Below are 25428 nucleotides of genomic sequence, written 5' to 3' on the forward strand. Positions count from 1 at the left end.
ATATATTACGTTAAACCTCGCAAACAATAGCAAAAATACGTAATTTCCTTTATAGAAAAGGTGTATTTTAAATTAACTTATATTCCGGACAAAAAGCGACACGTCATCGACTCTACTTAATATACATGTTTGGAACGCCGCTTTGACCAATCAGATTTCAGGAGCGGAACTAACTGCTTTAGAAAGACACGCTATTAAAACAGTCTTGTGCCACAGTTGTCCAGTAGCCAATCCTCGTCTTTCCTCAGCAGGCGTGCAGAATCACAGCCCCCGGCGCTAGGATCCAGAGGGCAGGGCTTTGATTTCTCAACTAATTCCACTGGCAAAACACGAAACGCTCATATGCACAACTTCCTGGATAGAGAAGCGGACCGCGCCGAATGTCATCGAAGCGACTTACTTTGTAGATGCGCGTGTGCGCGAGCCGCTGTACAGAAGAAGAACTGAACGAGCGCGAGCGTCTCAAAGTGCGTCCGGTTGGGATTAACTTGAGAATGTAAAGAGCATGTAAAGGACGCCACAAAAAGCAGAAGTGTGCGCGGATTGTGGGCTGTCCGAAATGTCCCACGAAACAGGCTCAAGGTTTGTCGCCGGTCATTAAAATCGCCTCCATCACTTGTAACGTTAATTCTTTTGGTTAGTCAAGTGAGCGTGTTTCCTTCATTGACGCTCGATTTGATCCGCCATTCCGTGTTGCTCTAATTGCGCATTTGGACATGTGGAGACAGCGAGGATCGTGTCGTGTGAGGATGTTGTGTTTGACTTTATCAGCCCTTCTCATCCAACCCATCATCTGTCATCCCGGTAAGACAGGCCTTTGTGCTTAATATTTTAGGATCTCAACTGTGATTGTTTGGGATATTTCTCTGCAAAAAGTTGTGTTGAATAAGCAGGTGTTTTCGTGTCGATCAGCATCACAGATCAAAAGGCATTAAGAGTGATTGTCTATATTAAAGGCAAATATGTGCCTTGCAAAGCAAAAGGATCTTAACTGTAGATGCTATAATTCAGAATTTAAACCGTGCATATGATTCATGAAGGTCAGTTTTGCAGTCCTCTGCCCTGCTGTGACAGAAGTAAAAGCAGAGCTCGGATGGTCTCACGGACTTGATTGTTCCCGAGGTGATGTCATCCAAGCTATGTGGAGGGTATCCAGAAACTTGTAGATTTTAATTTCAATGAGGAAGTATTTATTATTATTTAATGTATTTTTTAATGTAATTATTTGTATTGATTTTATTTTATATAACAATTTACTATTTTATTTTTATTGCATTTTATTGTATTTATCTATAATTGTTTTGTACAGGAAAAATGTGAATGTTAAACGTCATTTATAAATAAAAAGCACTTATTCTATAATTTGTATTTTTTTTAATTGAATTTAATTACATTTTTACTTTTTAATTTATGGCTTCCTTGTATCAGGCTGCAAGATTCACATTCAGAAATGCTTCTCTTATTATGAAATTAATCTAAATTGTAGAAGAAAAAATATGTTCAGTCAGCTTGTGAGCTGATGTACTGTAAAAGGTTTTCACCATTACAAAAGCATCTTTATTTTCTGTCCTGTCACAGTAATTTCTGCGATTTGAAATGTTGTACCACTTAGATTTTACTTTAGTTTAATTGCTGGCTTAAATTATTTTCAGTTGATTTGTTGCCCTTAAGTTCTTCATTTTCATTAGTTGGATATTTTATAAGAGTGATGACAAAAAGCAGCTTAAACCAGCATAAGTTGGTTTGTTGGTCTTACATGGTTTAAGCTGGTCTCTCAACCTGGCCAAGCTGGGATTTAGCTGCCAGCTTGACCATCTGAAAAATACCAGCCAAAAGAGCATCTTGACCAGATGGGAAGACCAGCTAAACCATCTTATGGACCCTTTGATCAAACATAACTGACATATTTAGTGTAAATCTTGCTTAATTACCGCAGGTTTTCCTAACTAAGACCATACCCACAATAGACATTAAAGTGGACTGTTGAATGTTCTTATAAGTGGTTGACTGGTGTCACATTTGGTGCCCAATAATATGTTCTTATATTCTCATTCCTAACCATGTCTGGTCTTGTGATTTGGTAATATGATTTTAATTGTTGTGCACGATCATTATCATTATCATCACATTACCATTGTACAGAATCATTAGGAATCATGTCAGCAGTTACAGCCAAGATATAACAGTTGTTTTAAGCTTCACATATTTCAAATTTCCCTTTTTGACTGTGGCTCATGGACACTCTTGACATCATGTGAGCTTAATGAGCATGGTTAAAAAAAAAAAATCCAAGCAATAAGTCTGGCTGGAAATGTGGAACATGATAACAAATTGAACAAACCAGACCTTTTCGCCACTGCCGAGGCGGCACTGAAATTAATAGAAATATAAGCTTGGAAACGTGTCGGGCCAGTATTACTCATAGATAAAAGCCTGAGCAGATGAACGGAACATGGCGGACATTGCAAATCAGTGTTTCCTTTTCCTGTCCCAGCCCTCATTAGCTTTTATTTGACTGTGCTTTTGTACACTGTCACAGATCTCGTCTCTGTATTTCTATTAGTGGTATCATAAAGCTGGCAATGAGTTGAGATGGTCTGTATGCAGGGCAATGGTTAACTTCTAATAATGGTAACAGGCTGTTACATCAGCTTGCGTAATGGTTTATGGGGAGAGGTTACATATGACATCAAAATCAGAACAGATGTTTTATTCTTATTGAAGCCAAGCTGGCCACTAGGCATTGGCGTTCGATAATAAAACTTTCTGACCCAAGACTGATGTCCTCTCAGAAATGAAAGGGGACTTTGTTATTTGGTTCAGGGTGGGCTGGGACTTCCGATTATTCTTTTTGTTTCTTTCGGAATTTGAATTATATATTGTTTGTGTGGCTCTGATTTTGCTTACGTTGTGGAGACCAAATATATACCGGTATGTCAGATTAAAACATAAATTCCTGGACAAACGATTGATTTTTAGTTTTTAAGTTTTTAAAGACGTTTCTAATATTTTTGTCATACACTACCATTCAAATAGTTTGGGTTATGTAAGATAAAGCATGCATTCAATGGATCAAAAGTGACTATAAAGACAAAACATTTATATTTCAGTTTATTTCAAATAAATGTTTTTTAAACTTTCTACTCATCAGTAAATTGTGAAAAAATGTATCATGCTTTCCTCATTTTTTTTAAATTTTGATAATAATAACCAGTACTAATAATAGATCTCCAGTCATATTTAAGCAGCAAATCAGGATATTAAAATGATTTCTGAAGCATCATGTGGCACTGAAGGCTGGAGTAAAGATCTTGAAAATCCAACTTTGCATCACAGGGATAAATTACATTTCAAAATATGTTCAAATAGAAAACAATTATTTTAAAAGATAACAGTATTTCACAGTATTACTGGACATGTCCACAGTCAATCACAAGCCCCCAGTTCAATCCGAGCAGATTTTGTGTAAAATTTAATGCGCACCCTCGAGCTACTACCTGCTCCGGTGCATTTGAAGATGTCTTTAAACTTATATCAGATGCGTAGTTTAAACTTTTCATTTGTGTGTTCTTTCGTGGTTTCAAAAGACGGTCAAAGATCTCCCAACCCTGTGGGGAGCGTCTATCATCTCCTCTGGCCGACACCACATGAAGCTTCTGCTTGACACCGGTATCCATCAAGGGCCTCCTGTCAAAAGACACTGTATTTTTAATGCTCTACCTTGCTCTTAAGTCTCTGTTGCCTCACTCTCGCTTCCCCTAATGAGGAGTCCTTTCCTGTGTGATTGAAAGACAGTCAGCACAATAAAATAAAAAAGAAGCCCTCTACTCCTCTGCCATTCTTATCCACCCATCACCAAAATCCTGACCTGCATACAAAGAGCCTGTAAAGCGTTTAATTGAAAGCAGAGAGTAAAAAATCAATACGCAGGAAGCATTAAAAATAATGGGAAGCAGTGATCCAGAACCATATTTCATATCCACAGATGGGTGTGACTTTTACATATGTCAATGGCTCGCTTTAGCGTGCATTTTACAGTCTTTTTTTAAACGGGATTGGAGTTTGACTGTGGGCAAGTGCTTTAATAGAGTGATTTAAAGTTTTAGCTCCCTGGAAGATCACTCCTGTTGTGAGTTGTAACACGCATTTTAGACTCCGATATGGCTTGTTAGGCAAATAAAATGCTGGCGTTTCGCCCCAACTATTTGTATTTCGATTATGAAGCAGTGATGATTTGACGAGATGTCTCAAGATGAGAATATGGAATGGTTCTTTATAGAGCCCGACCGATATATCGGCCGGCCGATATTATCGGCCGATATGAGCTTATTGCATTTAAATCGGCATCGGCGTTTATAATGGCCGATGGAACATGAGAAACGGAGTCTCATGCTTTACTCATGTTATGAGTGTTGCATAGTTTACCCACCAGAGGGAGCTCTGCAGCTCCAGAGTTGACAACAGCGCCAGAAATTCACTAGCGAAGAAAGCGATAAGCCAAGCCAGCCACGGAGATTTTTTTTCTGTTTTGACGGTGAGTCTGTCGTTCTTCATGTGAAATGATTTAGTTCATACACTGTATATACAATGATGTGGTAGTTCTAGCTAACGGTCCTATCATTATCACTTATAAATATTCTGTAACATCACTTACAGCCACTAATGCATTGCTATATTAGATTAGCCACGAAGCTAATACCATGTTTATCAGTGGAAGAGTGCGAACGTTAATAAGATGTCAAACTATAACGTTATCGTTTAACTTATTCTAAATATATCTGCAGTGTTTCCCACATAATGACCGGGTAACTGTGGCAGGGGGGCAATGACTAGAAGTTATGTACAGCGTGCCTCGAAAAACAAAAGCTGTTATGTTATTGAATGAATTCATTAAAAATAGGTCATTGCACTTACATCAAATCACGATATGGACGAATATCTGTAAGTATTAAGCCGGAATAGTATTTTTAAATATGAATCCTGCATGTTCTGCGCGTCTCTGTTAATGAATGGCGCAGAAGCGCCTCTTCATTCATTAAACACACGTAAGCGCGCATTAAGCTCGCGGTGAATTCAGCGTCCGCTGTCTCACTAAATAATCACGTGAACACATGAACAACATCCCCAGAACTGCTCTGACAGTCACTTCATGAGCATTTGACCGTTTGATTTAAGTAAAAACAGCGCCACATCACATACACAGAACTGTAAATGTACGCCAACCCGTCAAAATAAAAGTCCAGTTAAAGGCTGTTGTTCAGCAGAATGTACAAAAGCCTATCATAGACCCGATTACTAAAATATTAGATATTTACAGCCTTATGTTATTCTAACGCTAATATAGCTTCCTTTTTAGCAGGCCCCTTAAATGCTTGCTATTAACTTGATTGAAGGTGGTTCTTCTCAAAATTGACAGCGGTGTGTTCATGACACTAACGTTAACCATTCAACTTCGAGTAGGTGGGTCAGAAATGATTAACCAGAGGGGACATGTAAATAAATGTGAGCTGAACAAGCGCTTTTTTTTATTTATTTTTATTTTTTACAGATTGTTTCAAAGCAGCTTTAAAGACATAACAGGAAAATGTTGTAATATTTTTAAATAGAAGTAGGTAATAGGTAATACCTATTGGTTGACAAATAAAAAAAAAATATATTTCTCATTTTTGCCTATGTAGGAGATCCCTGTTTATTATAATTCTAATTCTAATGATGACACGAGTAATGATACATGGTGATATTATTAATACACATGCTTATTCTTTCTCTGTCTCTTTCTGGCCTACAGATACCTGAAAAAGGTGAATGCTGTAGCAGCAAAGTGTGGGACTACTTCTGCAAATACTTTAACTTTAGTATTATAATTTATTTACAGAACACACACAGACTGTTAAAACCAGCTTCAACTGGAAGAAAGTAAAAGTGTTTTTTTGACCATTAAAAATATATATACTTTTGATGTGCAATTGTTTAGTCATTGAGACTATAATCTAAGGCTTTTTTTTTTTACATAATCTCTTCTGGAAAATGGTTTATACAGCCCACATACATAGAACAGGCAGATATTTTGCTATTGAATGTTGTGTAAGTGCAGTATATAGGAAATGGGTCTAATATCCAGTTTATTTTCAAAATCAAAATATCGGCTTATAAATCGGCTCTTTTCGAGTTAATGTCGGCATCGGCATCGGCCCCCAAAAATCCATATCGGTCGGGCTCTAGTTCTTTATCCTGTTGTGACTTATTCTGAGACGTGTGTGTGCTTGCTTCTGCTTTGTCAGCAGTATGTTGTCAGCTCGGAGAAGATTCTGGAGGGACGTCTCTCCTCCTCCCATCTCAGGCCTTATTTTGCATAGTGATTTTTGTCATTTATTTCTATTTGATCATTACCATAACATCTGACATGAAAATCCAAACAATTTAAAAATGTCTACGTGATATATTCAGCTTACTTGTAGGAATGGACAATATACATTTTTGCAGCAAAGTAGATAATTATTAGTGCCGTTAAACGAATAATCGCGATTAATCATGTACAACATAAAAGTTTTTTTTTGCATAATATATGAGTGTGTTCTGTGTATATTTATTATGTATATATAAATACATTTACATTATATATTTTGAAAATATTTACATGTAGTTACATGTCTATATTTATATTCATATAATTTATATTATAAATAAGTATTTAATATATAAAAATAATGCATGCATATTCATGAGTTTATATACATAATAAATATACACAGTGCACACACACATATTATGCAAACAAAAACTTTTATTTGGATGCGATTAATCGCGATTAATAGTTTGACGGCACTAATAACTATCTACTTAGTTTTCCTTTAATTTTCTGGACTTGAATGGTTTCAGTAAATTTTAGTAATCAAAAACATCTCTAATTAATTTATTTTATTAAAAAAAAAATATTGTTATTTATCAATTTATTTTTCAGAAAATATTTATACTTCTACTTCAGAAATGAATACCTCTATTCAACAAGAATGCATTAAATTGTTCAAAAGTGACAGAAAAGACTGAAAAAATTACAGCCATGGGAGGAATAAGAGACTTTCAAAAACATTTAAAAAAAATCTTATAGACCCCAAAATATGAACATAACTTGTTCTGCACCATTGAAAGATACTCGAATTGTGTATGTAGTTGAATTGCTAATTAATTATGTGTGATCACATTTATAAGCTATTAGACTAATTTCACCTCCTGAATCCTAAAATCCCTTCAATTTGCACTGAAAGAGGGACTCTAGTGACCAGAATATCTTAGAGACCTGCAGCTAGCTCTTTTTAGTTTTACTAATAAGTGGCCACCTAGCAACCACCCAGGAGCCCTTAGCAATGGTATAGCAACACTTAAAAAAACACGTTAGGATCATGGCGGCGAGTTCTTCAGTCTCATTTTCTAAAAACCAGAATCGTCCAGTGCTTAATGATTGCAGACGGTATTTCGGTTTTGAAGATGTCCAGCATTTTCTCATGAAGTATCTTCTGTATTCTGTTATCCACAGCAGTATTTGCCAATTTTATTTTAATTAGTGCTTTAAAAGAAGAGGGAATGAGCGGTTTTGTAACCCCCTCCCTATTTGAGACTTTGTCTTGACTTCTTTAGCAGCTGAGTGAGTAGTTGCCCAGAGCAGACAAGGTATTTACATTTTTATTGAGGTGCAGCAGCACATAACTTGAGGCCAGGGATCGGGTCGGAGATTCTTTAGCCACAAGCTCTCTATGAGTCTTTTATCATATGTTTCCAATTGCCACATGCTGCGCTTTGGATCTCCTGTGTGGTTGATGAAGGGCCTTGACCTGCCGCATCCTCATATCGATTCCAAGCCCACTGTCCAATCACCCACACCAATGACACTGTGAACCACGTTAAAAAGGCTTAGGATGTTTGGAATGAAAGACTGTTTGGTTCTGCTGGTTCACAGGCGCCTTTGATGATACTGTATCACATGAGCGTGCTGCTTAGCTGGAAGGCGGTCTGCGATGTATCTTTTATGTGTTTGATACTTGTATAGGATCTAATTACATGTATATTCAATTCCGTGCCGACATATTAAAACAATATACGGTGCTATGAGTTAATAGCTATGTTTTATAAGCCCTGAAATATCCAGAGATAACAATCTGATGGCAGTAATTGGATGTCAGTTCATGTAGCCTCTCAAAAATGATTTTGCTAATTATACGTTATTTTAAGAGAGAGGTTATATTATCTTAATATAATGATTGATTTGTGCCCTTAATAGCCTGACAGCTTCTGAAGCCTTGGAGTGGATATTTTTCTCGCTCTCTCTCTCTCACACAGTCACGTCGTCCTTCTTTTTTTTTCTTCTCACTCACTCTCTTTCCTGACCTTAATACTGTTGAGATATAGAAGTACGAGAGAGTTATCGCACTCCTCGACTTGTTGCAAGTCCATTCAAAATGTTCAGAGAACTGGTAATTTCCTTCTCTCAGATGTACAACAGATAGTGCTGCTGAGGTGGATGGACATGTGAACACACACACACACACACACACACACACACATGCACACACACACACACACACACACACACACACATACACACACACACACACACACACACTTTGCGTATATAAAATTATAGTTAAGAACGTGCCATTGTCTATTTAAAACTACTAATCTTACAATAGTTTTGCAGGCCACCCTTAGTTTCTTTTTTTTTTATACTTAGTGATTATTTAGATCAGGCACATCATGAGATTTAAGAGCCGCTTGTTGGGTAGCCTTTAATTTTGATTTGGAGACTTCAGAATGCAAATTATAAGATTGCAGCTCCTCTAAGGGGATAAACACACATTCAGTCTCAACAAGCATCATGTTGACAGTTTTTGTTTTGCGAAAGCAACAAGCCACAATGAATAAGTTTAATATGGCAGAACAAACAAAATACTTCACGTGTTTCCTCAGAGTGAAGCTTAAATTGTTTCTTCATTTTTGTGATTTTATTTATTTATGGAAAGGGAAAGAATGAGAAAATGATGGGAGTCTTACTCAAACCCTTGTTCCCATCTGAACACCATAGCTCAAGATGTCAAACATGTATGCTAACCACTAGGTCTTTGTTTTGATCATTTTAATATTGATTTATTGATTGACCACTCAGGATCTATTTTTTCATATTTCAGGTTTACCTAATTTTGTCTTTGCGTGTATTATATCATCTCTGTAAAGAACCTAAAATTGTATGTTTCAATCAAGAGTGCGATAGAGAGGCTTGTAGTGTACAGTACTTTATTGAAAGAATAGTTCCCTCCCTCCCTCCCAAAAAATAAATAAATAATTCTGTCACCATTTACTCAGAATTTTCTCACAAAATAAAATATTTTGAGAAATGTGGATACCCAAACAGTTGTTGGTGCCCATTGACTTCCATAGTATGGGAAGAAAAATCAAATGTAACCTGTTTGGGTGCCTTCGTTCTTCAAAATATCTTCTTTAGTGTTCAGCCGAAGAAAGAAATTCACACAGGTTTGGAACTACTTGATGGTGAGTAAATGACAGAATTTTCTTTTTGTGAATGGGAAGGGTCTAAAGTGATTTCTTTTCTTATGAATATATCAGATGTTTCAAAGTAACCTTCTGAACTCAGAATACAGTTCGTTTAGATTAAAACCCGGGATCAGTAGATTTTCCGACCTTTTATGGTTCTATGATTATGATTGTCCTTCTAAAGGTTTTTACACTCTCATCCAATTGCTTGATAATTAATAGCGAAAATGTGTTTGCCCTTTCCTCAAACCTATAACATATGATTAATCCAGCTAATGGATTTGCCCAAGCTTTTGATAGACTCAGTCAGCAGAGCGTTCAGCTACTATAGCTGGTAAGTCCTCAGTGTTAGCTTTGGCAGCTTTAGTGATGGCTACTGGTCTAAAAGACTCCGTCTATAGGGATCTTAATTACACCGTAATTATCTCTCACACCGGGTAGATGTTAAGGCATTCTCTGCTCTTAATAGCCTCAATGGAATTTTACATTATGCAGTCTACTTTGCCATTTTCATTTTATTCATGAATGATCACGTAATACTCCAGCGGAACCCAATGGAAGACTTTATAAAACAGAGCCTTCTCGGTCCACAGTGGCTGTTTAACAGTTGGCTTTTCCATGCAGGAAGTCGTACTGTATTGCTGTTTAAAATAGGTGAGTCTTCTTATTAAACAATGAGACAATAGGCCATCACTTGTTCCATAAATACAGGATAAAGCCAGGATGTTAGTGCTTTGCAAACACAATGTGGGATGGCTTGCTTTGACTCCGGACACATGGTGGGGGTCCACCTTGTCCCCTGCCTTTTGCTTTAATACTATAGATAGGAACTGTTCTTCCTTTTGGACATTGATTTATCCTCATTGATTGAATGAATGAGGATAAATGTTTACTGCTTACATGTGAGAAGTTAGTGATTAAGTTGCGATAGGGCAATCTCTGTAAATGCTGAGGCAGAGGAAGCCATTCCCTCTCCTCACTGTTTTATGTTGCTACTTGGCAACTCAAAAAAAGGTGTTTTTTTTTTTTTTTTTTTTTTTTTTTTTTGAGAACAGATCTGTTATTATTTTATTCATAAGTGATCAGATTTTTGTTTTTCAAAAAAAAAAAAATTGACATAGATTTGAGCTCTTTTGAATAGGGGTGATTATAAAGCGACCACCTAGCAACACCTTGGCAACAACCTAGCAACCAGTCATAATAACCTGGAAACCTCTAACTTCCAATGGGTTGGCATACTGTAAACTTTTTTCGCTTAGAACTTTGTAATCAGTCAGAGAATTTCAGAAACTGCCTAGCAATAGAACCTCTCATAGAAATCTCACATAATTTTGTATTTGCATTTACTTTGCATATTTACTCTATTCTTCTCATATTAAGATGTTTTTACTGTTTTTCACTCTTTTACATTTATAGAGATTTTTTTTTTTTGTCTGGCAGACAAGACCCACTAGGGACCACAATATCATGTTTAATATCATTTGGAGTGGACTCTTTTGATTTAGAAGCAATAAGCCAACATCTAGCAATCAGTCTGAACACCTAGCAACACTTTAGAAAGAATCTTCGCAATTGCTTAGCAGACAGAGTAAAGTTCTCAGACACTGTGGCAAAGTTTTGCTTGTGCAAGCACCACTTTACTGTTACTTTCTTCTAAAACCTAGTTTTTAGTGTTCCTTTGTTTAATAATGACAGTGTTTAGTGATAGGAACAGAGTAGTCTAATTATAAGAAATATGCAGAGTGCAGATGTCGCTGATGCAACTTATACGCTCCACTATTGCCATACAAAGCTGTCATCCACAGTTTAGTAATTAGGATCTTTCCATTAGAGTTCATTTTAAGGATCTTTCCATTTCACAGTTTTAAGCTGGTTTCTCACACAATGACACATAATCTCGGGTCAGCTCTTTAACCTGACATCTTTTTTTTAGACAATCTCCACTGGGTCAACAGGCAAATGTAAACACTAACCGCAAAAATAGATTATGAAGCCAGAGCGGGAGGCAGAGGCCCAGTTAAATATAACTCAAGAGAGCTTCATGGTCAGTTCTCGATTCTTCTTTTGAAAAGCCTCTGTAACGAAAGTAGATTATATTTCTTTGCGGACACAAAGAAAAATCACTCACATGCCGAATCATTTATCAAAGGAGTGTCTGCACTAACCAAACCACCGACTGAGGTTTATCGCTAGCGTTTATATCTCCATGCACGTCAGGTGCTTTAGGTAGGAGGGAGGAGCTGTGCATCCATTATGCTTTCCTGACCTTTTCCGCTTCTAGGTCTGTGCGTGCCATGTTTGCCCTTTGAGGACTTGCTTTGGAACACAGTGTAAATGTCCGCTGTGCCATTTAAGGATGTTTGTGCCATGGATTTAGAGCTTTCAGTAAAGGTCGACAAAGAGAGGTATTGTTAAGGAAGTTGAGTAGTGCAGATGATAGACTCACCTACTGTGACCTGCATGTTGAATTAGGATGTGCCTGGACACTGAAACTCGGCCCACTTTTGTTTATTTACTCTTTGTCTATTCGTGGATATATATATATATATATATATATATATATATATATATATATATATATTAGGGATGCACCGAATCCAGATTTTTTTGGGTTCGGCCGAATACCAAATCCACTGTTTAAGATTCGGCCGAATCCGAAACCGAATACCGAATCCTACTCGCATCCTTATTCCATTAACACAGTAAAACAAATTAATGAAGTAAACAACGTCCACAGAAGTGTATTTTTCATTTTATAATTTCATTTTTATTATTTCATTTTTATTTTAAAGAATAGGCAACATTATGCCAGGATGACAAGCGGGAAAAACTATTTTGACAATTACCATAAGCCGCAAGTACAAACCAAAACCTTTCAATAAAAGTGCAACAACGCAAAGAAAAGTGTTTTTCTTCTCTTTTTTAAACCGGAATATGTTTGGTGACTTTCCCACTTGCGAGTGTGGGAACGAATGTCTCCAGCAGTACTGAAAAGTCTTTCACTGGGCATAGAAGTAGATCTTTGCCGTTTTTGCCAGCAGTAAAAAAAAAAAAAAACGCTTATCTCCACGTCAGCACCCAATGTGACTGGCTCTGTATTGCTACAGAACAGTCCTCAAGTAAACACCATCACTTAATCAATGGCCGCGTGACATCAACCAGCATAGCGCAAGCCTAGGGTTCGGTGGAAAAAAAATCTAAGATTCGGCCGAAACCGAACCCTGTCAAAAAGCCCAGTATTCGGCCGAATCCGAATCTTGGATTCGGTCCATCCCTAATATATATATAGTTTCATTAGTGCATTCATTTTTTCCTTTTTCACCATTTTAAAGCCTCTTAAAGCTGATTGCACCTGAAAGCACATGATTGTTTGTACTGGAAGTTAATTATAAATTTAATATTTCACAAAAAAATTATAATTTGCAGAAAATTGACTTGCTTTCAGGCCATCCAAGATGTAGATGAGTTTGGTTCTTCAACAGAAGAGATATTTGCATTACACCACTTGCTCATAAATTGATGCCATCAGACTCCAGTCCATCAGTTAACATTTTGTGAAGTGAAAAACCGTGTTGTTTTTATCTTTAAACCATTGCATTCAGCTAAAATACAAGTCTTCTATCCATAATTTAGCTTTCTCCATTGAAAAAGTAATGTTATCTGAATCGGGATAGAAATATGCACATATCTAAGCACTGCTTACTACTGTATCAAAAACAATAAGTGTCATTATGCATTATTGACTGGTATTTTGGCCAAAAGGTACAAATGCTTTTATGATGCATTTGTTTCTTGTAAACACACAACTTTTCACTTCCTAAGATCCAAACCTGTTGATGAAGAAACAAACGCATCTGGGATGACCTAAGGATGAGTAACTTATTCCTTTAAAACACACCAATTATACAGCCTGCTTTGTAATTATAAACTTATGAACACATGACAGAACTCATTTTTGTATTATACAAGTGAGTGCAAAACTGAATTTGATCAGCAATGATGAACAAACCCCTACGTCTCTGTGTTTGATGCAAATTCATGTGAACGGTTTTATTCCATTTGGGTGTTGTGATGGTTGCATGTTTTGCTCTAGTTATTATAGCATTAGCTATTCAAAACTGCGCAGCTTGATGAAAAAATTCTTGAGATGAATTATCACTTAGCCATCACAAAACATTATGGTGGATGAGAACCGTGTCGCGACACCTTCTACATTTTAGCGTGTCTTTACTTCAACCATGTTTATTTGTCAAAAAGGGCCATAGTGGGTGTTTCGGCTTAATTAAACCTCTGAGTTCTCATGTTAAAGTGTGGCAGTCTATTTTCAGCTCGCCTAGTGGGAGTATGGGTTGTTTATGTATTATGCTGAGAAGTCCGCTGAGAAGCTTATGTGAGCATGGTGACAGTAGCTTTATATTGATATGTTTATTTGTGGTTTGTGGCACAAATTACCAAAACTAACTGCAGTATTAGTTTTGATTTATTATTTTAATTGATTTTGTCCTCTATAATGAGGATATTTAGTTTCACAGATAAATTCTGTATGCCCTGTCAGGTTCGTCAGTAGATTATTAGTGGTTCACCGTTATTTTTAACTTTTTTATTAGTACACTATTATACACCCTGCTGTTCAAAATGCATGCTACTGTTCACAATTTGGGAACAGACATTTTGCGGATTTTCTTTTTCTTTCTTTCACATTCAAATAAAACTATATGCATCACAAAACCCTGAAAAAATACTAATTACAGTCTTGTAACACATATATAGCTAATTTCTCAAATTATGCATCTTGTAGAAAAGAAGTGTTCTGTTATTTTTCAGATTTTTGCTTGGCAAACATAAAAACCTGCATTGAATTCGAGATGCATCTAAGTTTCACAAAAAATCGTAGACTGACACTGTTATATATACTCGCCAATGTCAATTTTTACTTGCATTTGGCGCTTGGCGAGTGTTAATCTTAAGCCCTGATTGCATTGTTCAAGATGGTAAATGTAACAGTTGTTTTATTGTGTGTTAGATGACACTTAACATCTGCTAACACATGCGTGTCCTTGCGTGTATGTGTTTACCCGTGTGTAGGTTGCCCAAGTTACCCGTTATGTTGATGTTTTGAGTTCAGAGGCAGCATTTCCTCTTTAATGTCATGTTTAGCTGCACTGAACTGCGTAAATGCACCTGGCATCACAATCTGCCAGTGCACATATCGCCTGTCTCTTGTATCCCTCCTGCCTCATAACTAAAAGCAGGCTACAGGCACACACACACACACACACACACAGAGCTCACCTTTAGCAAGCCATCCTTCATTTACTTTATTTGTGATCTCCTTACCGCGTCAAACGGCAGACATGCAAACATATTCCCCCAGAGGACTGGTTTGCTGATGTGGCGTTGCTGTTTTAAAAACCCAAGGGAGAAGACTTCAGAAGACTTCAAACAAGCCTTGCGTAAGCACTAAGAGATCAAGTCCTTTATTTTAGGTCGGAACCTAATGTTTACCCTTTGAAACGAGCTATAGGAAAATCATTACAGGTTAGTGAACCCCATTCATAACCTTTGAATACTTTCTGATGGCTTTCACAGATGCTAATTGTCTGCCATGTTAGTACAACGCTCTACGAAGTCTGTTGCTGTCCATCAGGGATTAAACAATAAACAGACCCAGACAGGTCGCTAACCAATGAGAGCAGTTCTAATTGCTTACTAACCAATGAGAGTGGATGTAATTGCTGCATTGGAAGGAATCGACTTAGTGCAGCCACTAATTAATCTCCAAAGTAATGATGCAAGTGAGGGCAAGAGCGCAGCGAAGGCTTGGAAAATCTGTTTATGCAAGAGTAGCAGCACCAGGGTGTCTGCACCCCTGGAGATTGGGTCACTTTAAGACACTCTGAAGTGAGATAAAATGAGGAATTGCACTTCGGGTTTGAGAACTGATGACTGCCTGACAAGGTGCTTTGTTTAAGTGCTCACAACTTGTGTGCACGTGATCATCAGGGAATGGTTTGATAAAGCTGTAGTTCACTTGAAAATGAACATTTTATCATTTGCTCACCTTGGTGCCAAATTTCTAGATGACAGGTAAAAAAAAATGTGTCAAATTACAAAGCAAAGATGTCTCAGGATGTTAAATCATTGGTGAACACTTTTTTTTTTAATGGGAATATAGACTACCATTTAAAAGACTGCCATAGACTACCATTTAAAAAAAGAAAAATAAATTAACACTTATTTAACAAAGATGACACAGCTCTCTAAAGCAGAGTATGAAAAGTATTGTTGAGAGTCTCTCTAATTGTCTTGAATAGACACAGGGGTCTCTCAGCAGGAAGCTTTGAAACACAGAGCAAGATAAGCAGGGTCTTTACAAAGCCAAAGGGAGAATAACAGGGTATAACAGACACAGTTGAAAAAACTTGTACTTTAGGGTACTGCTGCTTGAAATATTCATTTGTCTGGAGGAGAAATCCTATCCTACACACCCCAGCACGCATTTTTCTGATGCACTCCTGGAAGTGTGCACTTCAATACTTTTGATCCCATCCCGTGATCCCCAGCAGTCCCTGGTACAGTGAACTCTCACCATGTTTCATCTTAAGAAGTCAAAATGTGTATATTACATTTTAGTTCTTTACAGTATGTTACATATCATTCTTCTTGCATTTTCCATAATTCATTGAATTACATGATCAACTTTGAACTTATAGGAACCTGTACACGATTAAAGGCACAGATGACCACTTTTGGTATTCGACCTTAGAAAATGAGTAAAATTCAACTATGTGGACTGGAACCGCATTGAGATTCTGATATTTTTGAGAGTGAACCATATAGGGCCTTAAAAATGAAGACTGGAGAAGAAAGGCTTGTCAAGAACTAGAATTTTGAAGGATGTCAAGATATATTTAATACTTCTTGAGTAATAGGCATGCAAACATATTTATTGTATTTAACAATTATATTGTATGTAACTCGTACAGGTAGGTTGCATTGTTTTGAGGAAAACAAGATTTCATGTTTCGACCTTATTTGTTCCTCAGCCATTCCTTAAACAAAAAACAACAACCTATATATATATATCAGCTTTGTTTTTTAACCAATGCGAATGTGTAGAGTTTAACAGTTTACTCATGGAGCCACAATGGAATTCCAATATCTCTGGAAATGAACTAAGTAGGACCTTAAAATGAAGATACTAAAAGAAAAGTTTGTAAAGAAATGAAATCTAAAAGGATATTAAGGTATCTTTAATATTTCATGAGTTACAGGCATTTAAAATCTGGAAAAAACACAAATTTTCCCATTTTTGAGCTGCCACTGTTGCCATACAATGCAACTAGGATTTCTAAAGTCAACAGATTTTGCTAATAGTAACTGTGTTAAAATAACATAATGATGCTGCCATTTTCTTCTGAAGGAGTTGATACAGAATGACCCATATGCTTATATATATCTGTGTGTGTGTGTGTGTGTGTGCGTAGATGTACATTTTACATTTTATTTATGATTATGTTGTCATTTACAACTATTTATTTTTGTTACAGCTGCTTTTACTCGGGTGAAAAAGAACAGGCATAGTGACCTGTGCATCGTTAAAATAACTACCGGTTTGTCAGTTAAGCAGTCATGGCTTGGGGTGTGAATTTGTAAGACAGCTTTGAAAATGAAGACCAAGGACTATTCAGAGAAAGTTCAAGTTAAACAAAGGCATAAATGAAAAAAGAAAAAAAAAATCCCTATATCTCCATGTCGGTTAGATGCCCCGGAGAGCACATTTCGTTCAGTTATCTTGTCACAAAGTCAGCTATCCAGCTACTGCTTAGAAAAGACTGTACCTCAAAAGCCTGCATGCAGAAGGAGACTTATGAAAGAAGCCACAAAGAGCCGAATAATCACTTTGAAGCGGCTACAGAGTTCAGTAGCTGAGAACGAAATAAAGGTGCACTAGTCAACCATATAAAGAGCTCTGTATAGCGCTGGCCTATATTGGAGTTTGGCATAGATGGATGAATGGTTTGGGGAAAATACAGCAAGGAAAGTTGTTTGAGTCTGCAAAAAAATCATTCATCTTTCATTGATCTCAAATATTAGACCAAATTAATATTGCAGAGCTGAAAGTTATTAATAAAGACCCATTTTTTTGCAATTGCCAAATGTTACAAAATCTAATATGCTGATCAATTTTTACACTTTGAACTTATTAAAACTGTCATATCCTGTGCAGTGGCCCTAAAATGTATTTAGTATTAATGCATGAATGCTTGAATGTGTGTATACAAATAATGAATTATTTTGTTACAAAATTTTAAAGAAAGTGTTATAATATAAGCATTGTGAAGCATTTGTCAAGATTATGATTTCACAAAATTAAAAGTCTCCAATACCCACCAAGCATTTATTTGATATATTTTACATAGATTAAATAATATTAAAATTTTAAAATAAGGTTTCCTGTAAATATGTATAATTAAATATTATATTAAATATATTTTAAAATGTAATTTATTACTGTGATGGCAACGCTGAATTTTCTGCAGTCATTACTTCATTCTTCAGTGTCACATGATCCTTTAGAAAACATTCTAATATGCTGTGTAAAAAATATTCATTAAATATTAATAATTATGTAAGTGTTGAAAATAACAGACAAATAACTTTTTTAAAGAACAGCATATTTACAATAGAGTTTAATTAGTTTTGTGACTATGTGAATATCTCTACTGTCGATTTAATGTGTCCTTGCTGAATATACCTATTGATTTATTATTATTTAATCTTACTGACCCCCAATCTTTTGAATAGAATGAAGACAAAACCACTTTCTGGTTGTCACATGTCCTTGGTTAAAATGATTTTAAATGCGATTTTTCCATTTCACTCACTTCATTGAAGTAAAAGACAAATTGTACTTTTCCCAAAGCTCTGAACTAGCCCTCGTGCATGTGAATTTTAAATGTAGAAACTCTTTTTGTTGGTAGAAACTATTATTTCTGCTCTGTTGGTTCAATTTCGTAGTCGATCAATTCATGAGCTCAGACTTGACAAGTGCGGGTAAAAGAAGCCCGATGATCAAAAAGAAACTTTCTGTTTGTTAAGCATGACCTCCCACAACTCTTTCAGAATTACAAATCATGCCGTACATTGGTAATTCTTGCGACCGGAAATTGAGCTGGTGTGAGTGTTTTAATGAGAGGAGCAAAGTGGCAGGTTTTTCACAGGTTCGGAAGCCCCGCTGAGTACTCTTTTGAGTGTTATTATTAGTGTTATTATTACTTCTGATTACTTTGTCAAGAGACACAGTTCAAGCAAAAGTGTTAAAATAATAATTTTTTATTAGAGGATTTTCTAAGGTGGACCATATTGCAATATTGATCATGTTTTGCATTGACTGCTCTGCTAATGGAAAGTCATTATAGTGTCATCTGATTTATCTCCGACAGCTTCTCGTGTGGAAACAGAGCGTCGTGGGAGTTCAGCCACTCAAAGAGAGCGGAGGGCGTCTGGGGAACCCTATTGGGCGTATTCAGGTGAGTCACTCTCTCCTCGACCAATAAGCAATGAAAATGTGTACACAGCATCAGTAAGCAATAGCAACAATGTTTACTCAGCATAAGCCTGTGTGTTTTGGGGGAATCAACCCTATTGGGAAATTTAATGAGTGTATTTCCTTTTGAAAAGCGGCGGGTGAGTTTGGTCTGTTAGGTTTACATGTTTTGCAGCTGGAAAAGACCACTTGGCAGCCACTGGGCAAAATCAATTGGAAATACTGAAAGCTTTGTCTCAAAGAGAGATTTTTTTTTTGCATAATCTATAACTCATCTAACTTGCGCGCGGTTGCTGGAGAGTTCTTATTTCGTACTTACTGAGAGTTATGAAAATGAATCAATCAATGGCCTCTGGCGGACATACGGTCAATAATCGTGAACAGCAGCTGCTCTTATCTCATTTCAAACTCCGTTTCTTCTTTCCCCCCTCGTATTTCCAGCTGTTCTTTTGTCTTTTTATTTGAGACTTCTTTCTTTTCTCGTTCCTCTGGGCATCTGAATGGTTCGCTTCATCAGCTCTGAAGCTCTGACAGACCAGTGCCGGCTTGTTCTTTGCCAGCATTCTGACTTGTGTCGGTGCTCAGAGGGACGAGGAACATTTATGCCCGTGGTTCCAGCAGCCCTCTAGCATGGAATGATCTTTAAATGGTGCTTTCTCCTTCCTTTTGACTTGCTGGCAGCCATGTATGTGTATTTACCATGTGAAGTCGTGCGATAAGCCCTGCGAGGCTTTCTCTTTCAGTGCTCTAATAGACGATGCAGCGTTTTCCAAATTTCTTTTCCATGATCCAATGATCTATGTCAAAAGATACTGTTTTCTGAGATTCAGATTTTTCATGGTTGCTTTTCATATCTCCCTTTAGGAAAGAAAACCCCAAATGATCTCTTTAATGTCTCAATATCTGGTTTGCGTTCGAGTAGAACGCGAATGGAGATATTTCTTAATGTACCACGTTTCAATTTATTTTCTCATGAGAATAAAAACACAGTAGTCTCACATGCAGCTAAAAGATTTGAGTTGTGCAAAATTCAGAATTGAGGAATCATTCCACTATCCATATCTTCCATCTCACTAACTAAAATATGTTGGAGTTTTTTAACTAACTTTCTGACTTAAACTTTTTTATAACTTTCTAAACAATTTTCTTGACATTCATCTTGACAAATTTTGCATTTCTTGATTTTTCTGGTCATATCATTTTGTTCTTTTCAATTCATTTGACATCCTTGCATTCAAAATCAAGTTGCAATTCTGCGTCATTCTTGTTATTGCAGAAACTGAATTGGAATTCAACAGGCAATTAATTCAATTGTGAACCAACCTTACAAGATACTAAAAGTCTCAATATGAACTAAAATAGTCTGAGCTCATTTTTTTTTCTTAACTACTTAACTTCAGAAATATGAAAGAGCAACCTATAAGAAATACAATTTTCCTTTAGGTTTGGTTTCTGAGTGAAGTAGCCTGTGAAACGATAGACTTTCTATAGACCTTGTATGAGTTTTCATGTTTTTTTTCGAGTGTTTTGAACTTATGTTGTTGTTTCTCAGGTATAGCTGTGGTTCCCCAGCAGTTTCTCTGAAAGCATTAATGAGGCTAAGTCAGCATGAAGGGGTTATGATTCAATTCACAAGCAATAGCTGTCTGCTGCACTTGTTTGTGCATTTTGCTTGTCTTTCGCACATTTTTTCCCCCTCTTACAATGGATTTATTTTCTCTCCAGACAGCATTCTCTTTAACTGTCATTTTTGTCTCTTTTTGATTCAGTTTCATTGTTTTGCAGCTTGTCTGTGTCAGAGTACCGTGTTGTATGTTCACTGTCAAGTTAACCCCCTGCTAGTGTCACTAGATGGTTTGATGCCACAATAGCTGATGTGCTTGTGTGGACTAAAGAGAGAACGGTCTGGATATTCAGAACTGTTCTGGGATCAAAGCTTTTTCGGTTTCCAATTTTCAAGTAGTTTTATGAGCTATATTAAAGAGCATTACAAATATTACAGAATAAAATATTAGATTTTATGGATCTCTGTCTGCAGCAGCCAGTGTTGTTTTTAGTCAGCTTTAGAAGAGAAAATACTGTACAAATGGTACTGTCATGGTTTTCGGACATGATGCTAATGCAATACTATTTTTGGACATGTACCATTGTATACTTTGATATACTACGGCACATTATATTTCACTACCAAAGAACCATAGTGCTTTGCTTCCCATCTCAGGTTTTTTATTGTCACGGGTTGACCACAAAATGCATCTTATGTTATTTAAACCATTGTATTTTACTACTTAAATATAAAATTTGAATGATTAATTAAAATACAGTGGGATTCAAATATCTGAGACCATATTAAAATTTAAAATTAAACAGGAAATTCTCAACAAAAAAAACAATTCTAAATTAAATGTTATGTCATAAAATGAAGAAAAAAAATGTAATTATTTAATTTTAAATAAAGTAAGAAGAGGCTGATTAAATCGAATGTACATTTTTAAGTTAGATTTTTCACCCAAATATTAATGCTGATAAAATAATTTGTAAAGAATGCGAAACATTCAAGTCTCTCAGGCTTCTGGACCAAAATCTGTGCCTCATTTCTGTGTTAAGCTTTCCTTAACTTCGTCTCAATTGAATTGGTTAACCTACAAGCCATCTTTAGGATATTCATAAAAGCAGTTCAATAGCATTTCTTAGCTGAGTCTTTAGTGTTTTCTTTTAAAGTTTTTTTCTTCTGCATGTTTGTGCTTCTTTTGAGCAGAGCCAGAATGCACTAGAACCTTTCATGCTCTCACAATAATTTCGGTGCCAGAAGCATTCTGCAGGCTTTACCTATTTACCTTTTCCCTCCTTTAAACCCATTTTCAGAGCAAAAGCAAATCAAAGCTTGACAGGTGCGGGAACAATTACAGATTGCCCAAAAAGCCCATTTAAACTCCATTTCAGGATTTACACCTTTGCATGTATACACAGTAAGATGAAAAATACGCTTCAAAAATGTGGAGGAGACACTGGTAATGATTAGCCAATGCTATAGATTGGTTTCTGCTTGGAAAATGATCCAACAGTTATTTTGTAGCTCATATTTTTTAGCTTGACATTATTCAGTTTAGAAACAAGATAATTAAGCCTTTTTTGATAATTTTCCCGATCTAGGTGTGAAATGTGCAAATCAGCATTGTGCACGCCAATGACCTATAAAGGATCCTGTTAACTTTCTCATAGAGTGGATGAAATAACAGAACCCCCTCTTACAATATATTGATCTCAAGAAGAACCTTATAAGGAGCAGATCCAGTCATTGTCTTCAGAACAGCTTCCAACTATCTCAAGAATATTGCACAATCCTTTACAATAGAAAAGCCTCCAGTTCTGTGAGGAATGAAGGAGTCTTTTTCTTGCTTTGTGCTCCAGAACTTCATTCCAAGAAGTGATTCTCTATATAAAGCTGTTTATAGCATTAAAAACACTGTATAGGATGTAAACTGTACTTTTTAGATAAAACTCTTCAAAAGTTTGGGGACAGGTCTTTATTTATTTATTAAGGAAGTATTACTTTTATTTAGTGAGGAGGCATTGAATTGACCAAAAGACTAATATAATTTCAAATGAATGGTGTTTTTTTTTTTTTTTTTTTTTACATTTCTTTTCATAAAAATATGTATCACGGTTTCTATAAAAATGTTAAATGCCTGTTTTCAGCATTGATAATAAGAAATGTTTCCATGGCACCAAATCATATTAGAAGGATTTCTAAAGGATCATGTGACACTAAAAGCTGTAGTAATGAAGTTATTTAAAATTGTAATCATATTTTAGAATATTACGGTTTTACACTATTTTTAATCAAATATATGCAGTCTTTTTTCAAAAGCATAAAAAAATTGTACCCGCCCAGAACTTTTTACCTTTTTCAAATGTGAAAATGTGAAGTGTGTCAATTTCAGCATCATTAGCAGCACCAAAATTTAGGAGTAATTATGTAATGTGACACATTACTTATCATAGTTATTCAACCATTTAGATTTGAAAACATCTTTTGACTTCCTTAAAACTTAATCACAACAGACTGAGGGAAACCGATTCATTAGGCACTAATAGGCACTAATATATATATATATATATATATATATATATATATATATATATATATATATATATATATATATATATATATATATATATATATATATATATATATATATATATATATATATATATATACGGTATATTTTACCTTTTCCATTGCTCAGGTGTCTAGGATTTATTTCTACACCAGGTTATATGTCTTTGTGTTGACCTTGGATAAAGACAGTTTCCATATAGCAGTGCTGTAATAAATTTCAGCTTTGTGGAGCTCTTAATATAGGGGTTTATTTTTCTCATAAAGTTTGGTGGTAATCTCTGAGACTGTACTTTTTTACTTTTGAGTTTTGGCCTTTTGCCACTTTTATTTGCTGAGATAACATGTAGAAAGGTCAGGAAGGGATGAAAAGAAAAGTGCCAGAGTTTCAGATTTTTCTCAGATGTTTCTTAAAATCCCTTTGAAGACAAAAATCATTTAATCATAGAAGAATTTAATACATTTACACTGGCATCCAATATATTTTTTGGAACTCTAGATGTAATGTGAGATTGCTGGGGTTGTTTTTCTCAGGAAAGGATCTGAAAAAAAAACAAGAATCTTAAGCAGAAGTCGCAGTTTGCTTAATATTTAGTCTCACTGCTGTCAAAAATTGAGATAATTTTTCTGTTTTAAAAAAATTGGCGTAGAAACCGCGTTCACTCAGAAATTTCTGGAAATTTAACAGACAGTTAAAAAAAAAAAGAAAAACGGAAAGTAACACATTGAATTACACACTCCTGTAAAACCACTCCAATAATCTTTGTATTATCTATGAATTTTCAGTTTTTTTCTTTACAGTACAGACTTAAACAATCCCCACATGAGAATAAACAACTGAACTTTGTTTTATACATTAAGCAACTAAATGGTCTCTACATGTGAGCTTGGACCACTTTTCCCCTTTTTGCTGATGCAATTTGTCCATGCTTGGCATGTGCTGTTATAATTTTCTGCTCTCTCCCATGCGACACAACAAATAATGTTGCTATTTTTGTGACAGATGCGCCTGCAATTCTGGCACTGGCAATATGATCCATTTGGAACTCGGTCCAATACCATGTGTTGCTTTAGAAAAATGACATATCCAAGTGCTAATTGTCAGGTCTCTTTAATTGCCGAGACACACCGCTAATTGCCTGTCAACAAAATGTGACCCACCTTTCCAGCTGCATTTGTAAATGACTTCATAATTAAACCCTTTTCATTCTGGGCATAAATGCAGATGTATGTAAAAGTAGTTGTTATACGTAATTAGATTTCTTTAAGAAGACAAAAAGACTATATGCACAGCTAGATGTGGATTCGGCTGAGGAAGGAGCCTAGGAAATTACTCTAGAGCTTGCAAGGTGAGATTTGATTATGTTTTATTTAAAATTGTGTGTGTGTGTGGGGAGGTATTTTTTAAAAGGGACAGATAATATGCCACACTGCAGGGTCTCTCCCAGGAGGTGCGCGGCACGCATCATTACTCATATTTTTCCTCTCATATTCTGCCAGGTTTTTATTTTCTTCTGCCAGTACTCTCATTCCCTCTCTCTCTCGCTCCCTTGTCTATCTCTTTCCCTCCCCTTTCCTCTCGCTATATCTGAGCAAATATTCACTTTGTGCTAAAAAGAGAGTATCGGTGTTTGACAGCGTCGTCATCCCAGCATGCTGTTATCACAGGAGCAGTTTGCGTATTTTGTTTACACGAACGGTTCAACATTTTAGGGTGATTTCTGGGTCATTTGGGCTCCATTTTGAACAGTTCATAACTTGGAAATGTAGGAATATGAGCCAGCTAAAGATTCCAAAGGTCGTTCTCAGTAATTTATGTTATGTAAATGCAGCACCATGACAGCCTGTTGTGGTTGGATGCTTAAATAAGTCAGATCGACGTTCCCAAGCATCGTTTTTTTGTGTCCCTGGCAACCCTCTGTGATTGATGGGTCAAGATGGCCAAACTAGATGTTATGCAAGACGAGCTCTCATAATTTGCAATGATAAATCGCTAAGACAGAAACCAATTTGTGTGAGAAATCCAGCTCCTATATCATCCTCGGAAGCTTTTTGTGGCGGGGTGCCTGTCCTTGCTGGAAAAACAAGTTTTATTAAGAATTCTACTGAGATAGGATCTGTTTAACATAATGGAATATAGCGCAACAGAAGGAGATGCTTAGAATGATCTCAGATGTTCTGTGGTTACTAAAAGGAGCACGCAGAGCATCCAAAA

The 25428-nt window shown here is 36.1% G+C and overlaps 1 protein-coding gene across 1 annotated transcript in view; it reads left to right on the plus strand.

Moving 5' to 3' along the window:
- Positions 1 to 221: 221 nt before the first annotated feature.
- Positions 222 to 25428, plus strand: part of LOC113093115 (receptor-type tyrosine-protein phosphatase gamma-like) — a gene marked incomplete at its 3' end in the record, with an annotated part of 65760 nt that continues 40553 nt past the window's right edge. Inside the window, exons 1-2 of the mRNA XM_026258955.1 lie at positions 222 to 804; positions 18990 to 19076. Coding sequence (XP_026114740.1) covers positions 717 to 804; positions 18990 to 19076 — 175 coding nt within the window. The remainder of the gene's footprint in view (positions 805 to 18989; positions 19077 to 25428) is intronic.

Source organism: Carassius auratus, unplaced genomic scaffold (genome assembly GCF_003368295.1).
Source record: "Carassius auratus strain Wakin unplaced genomic scaffold, ASM336829v1 scaf_tig00214880, whole genome shotgun sequence".
Taxonomy (NCBI): Eukaryota; Metazoa; Chordata; class Actinopteri; order Cypriniformes; family Cyprinidae; genus Carassius; species Carassius auratus.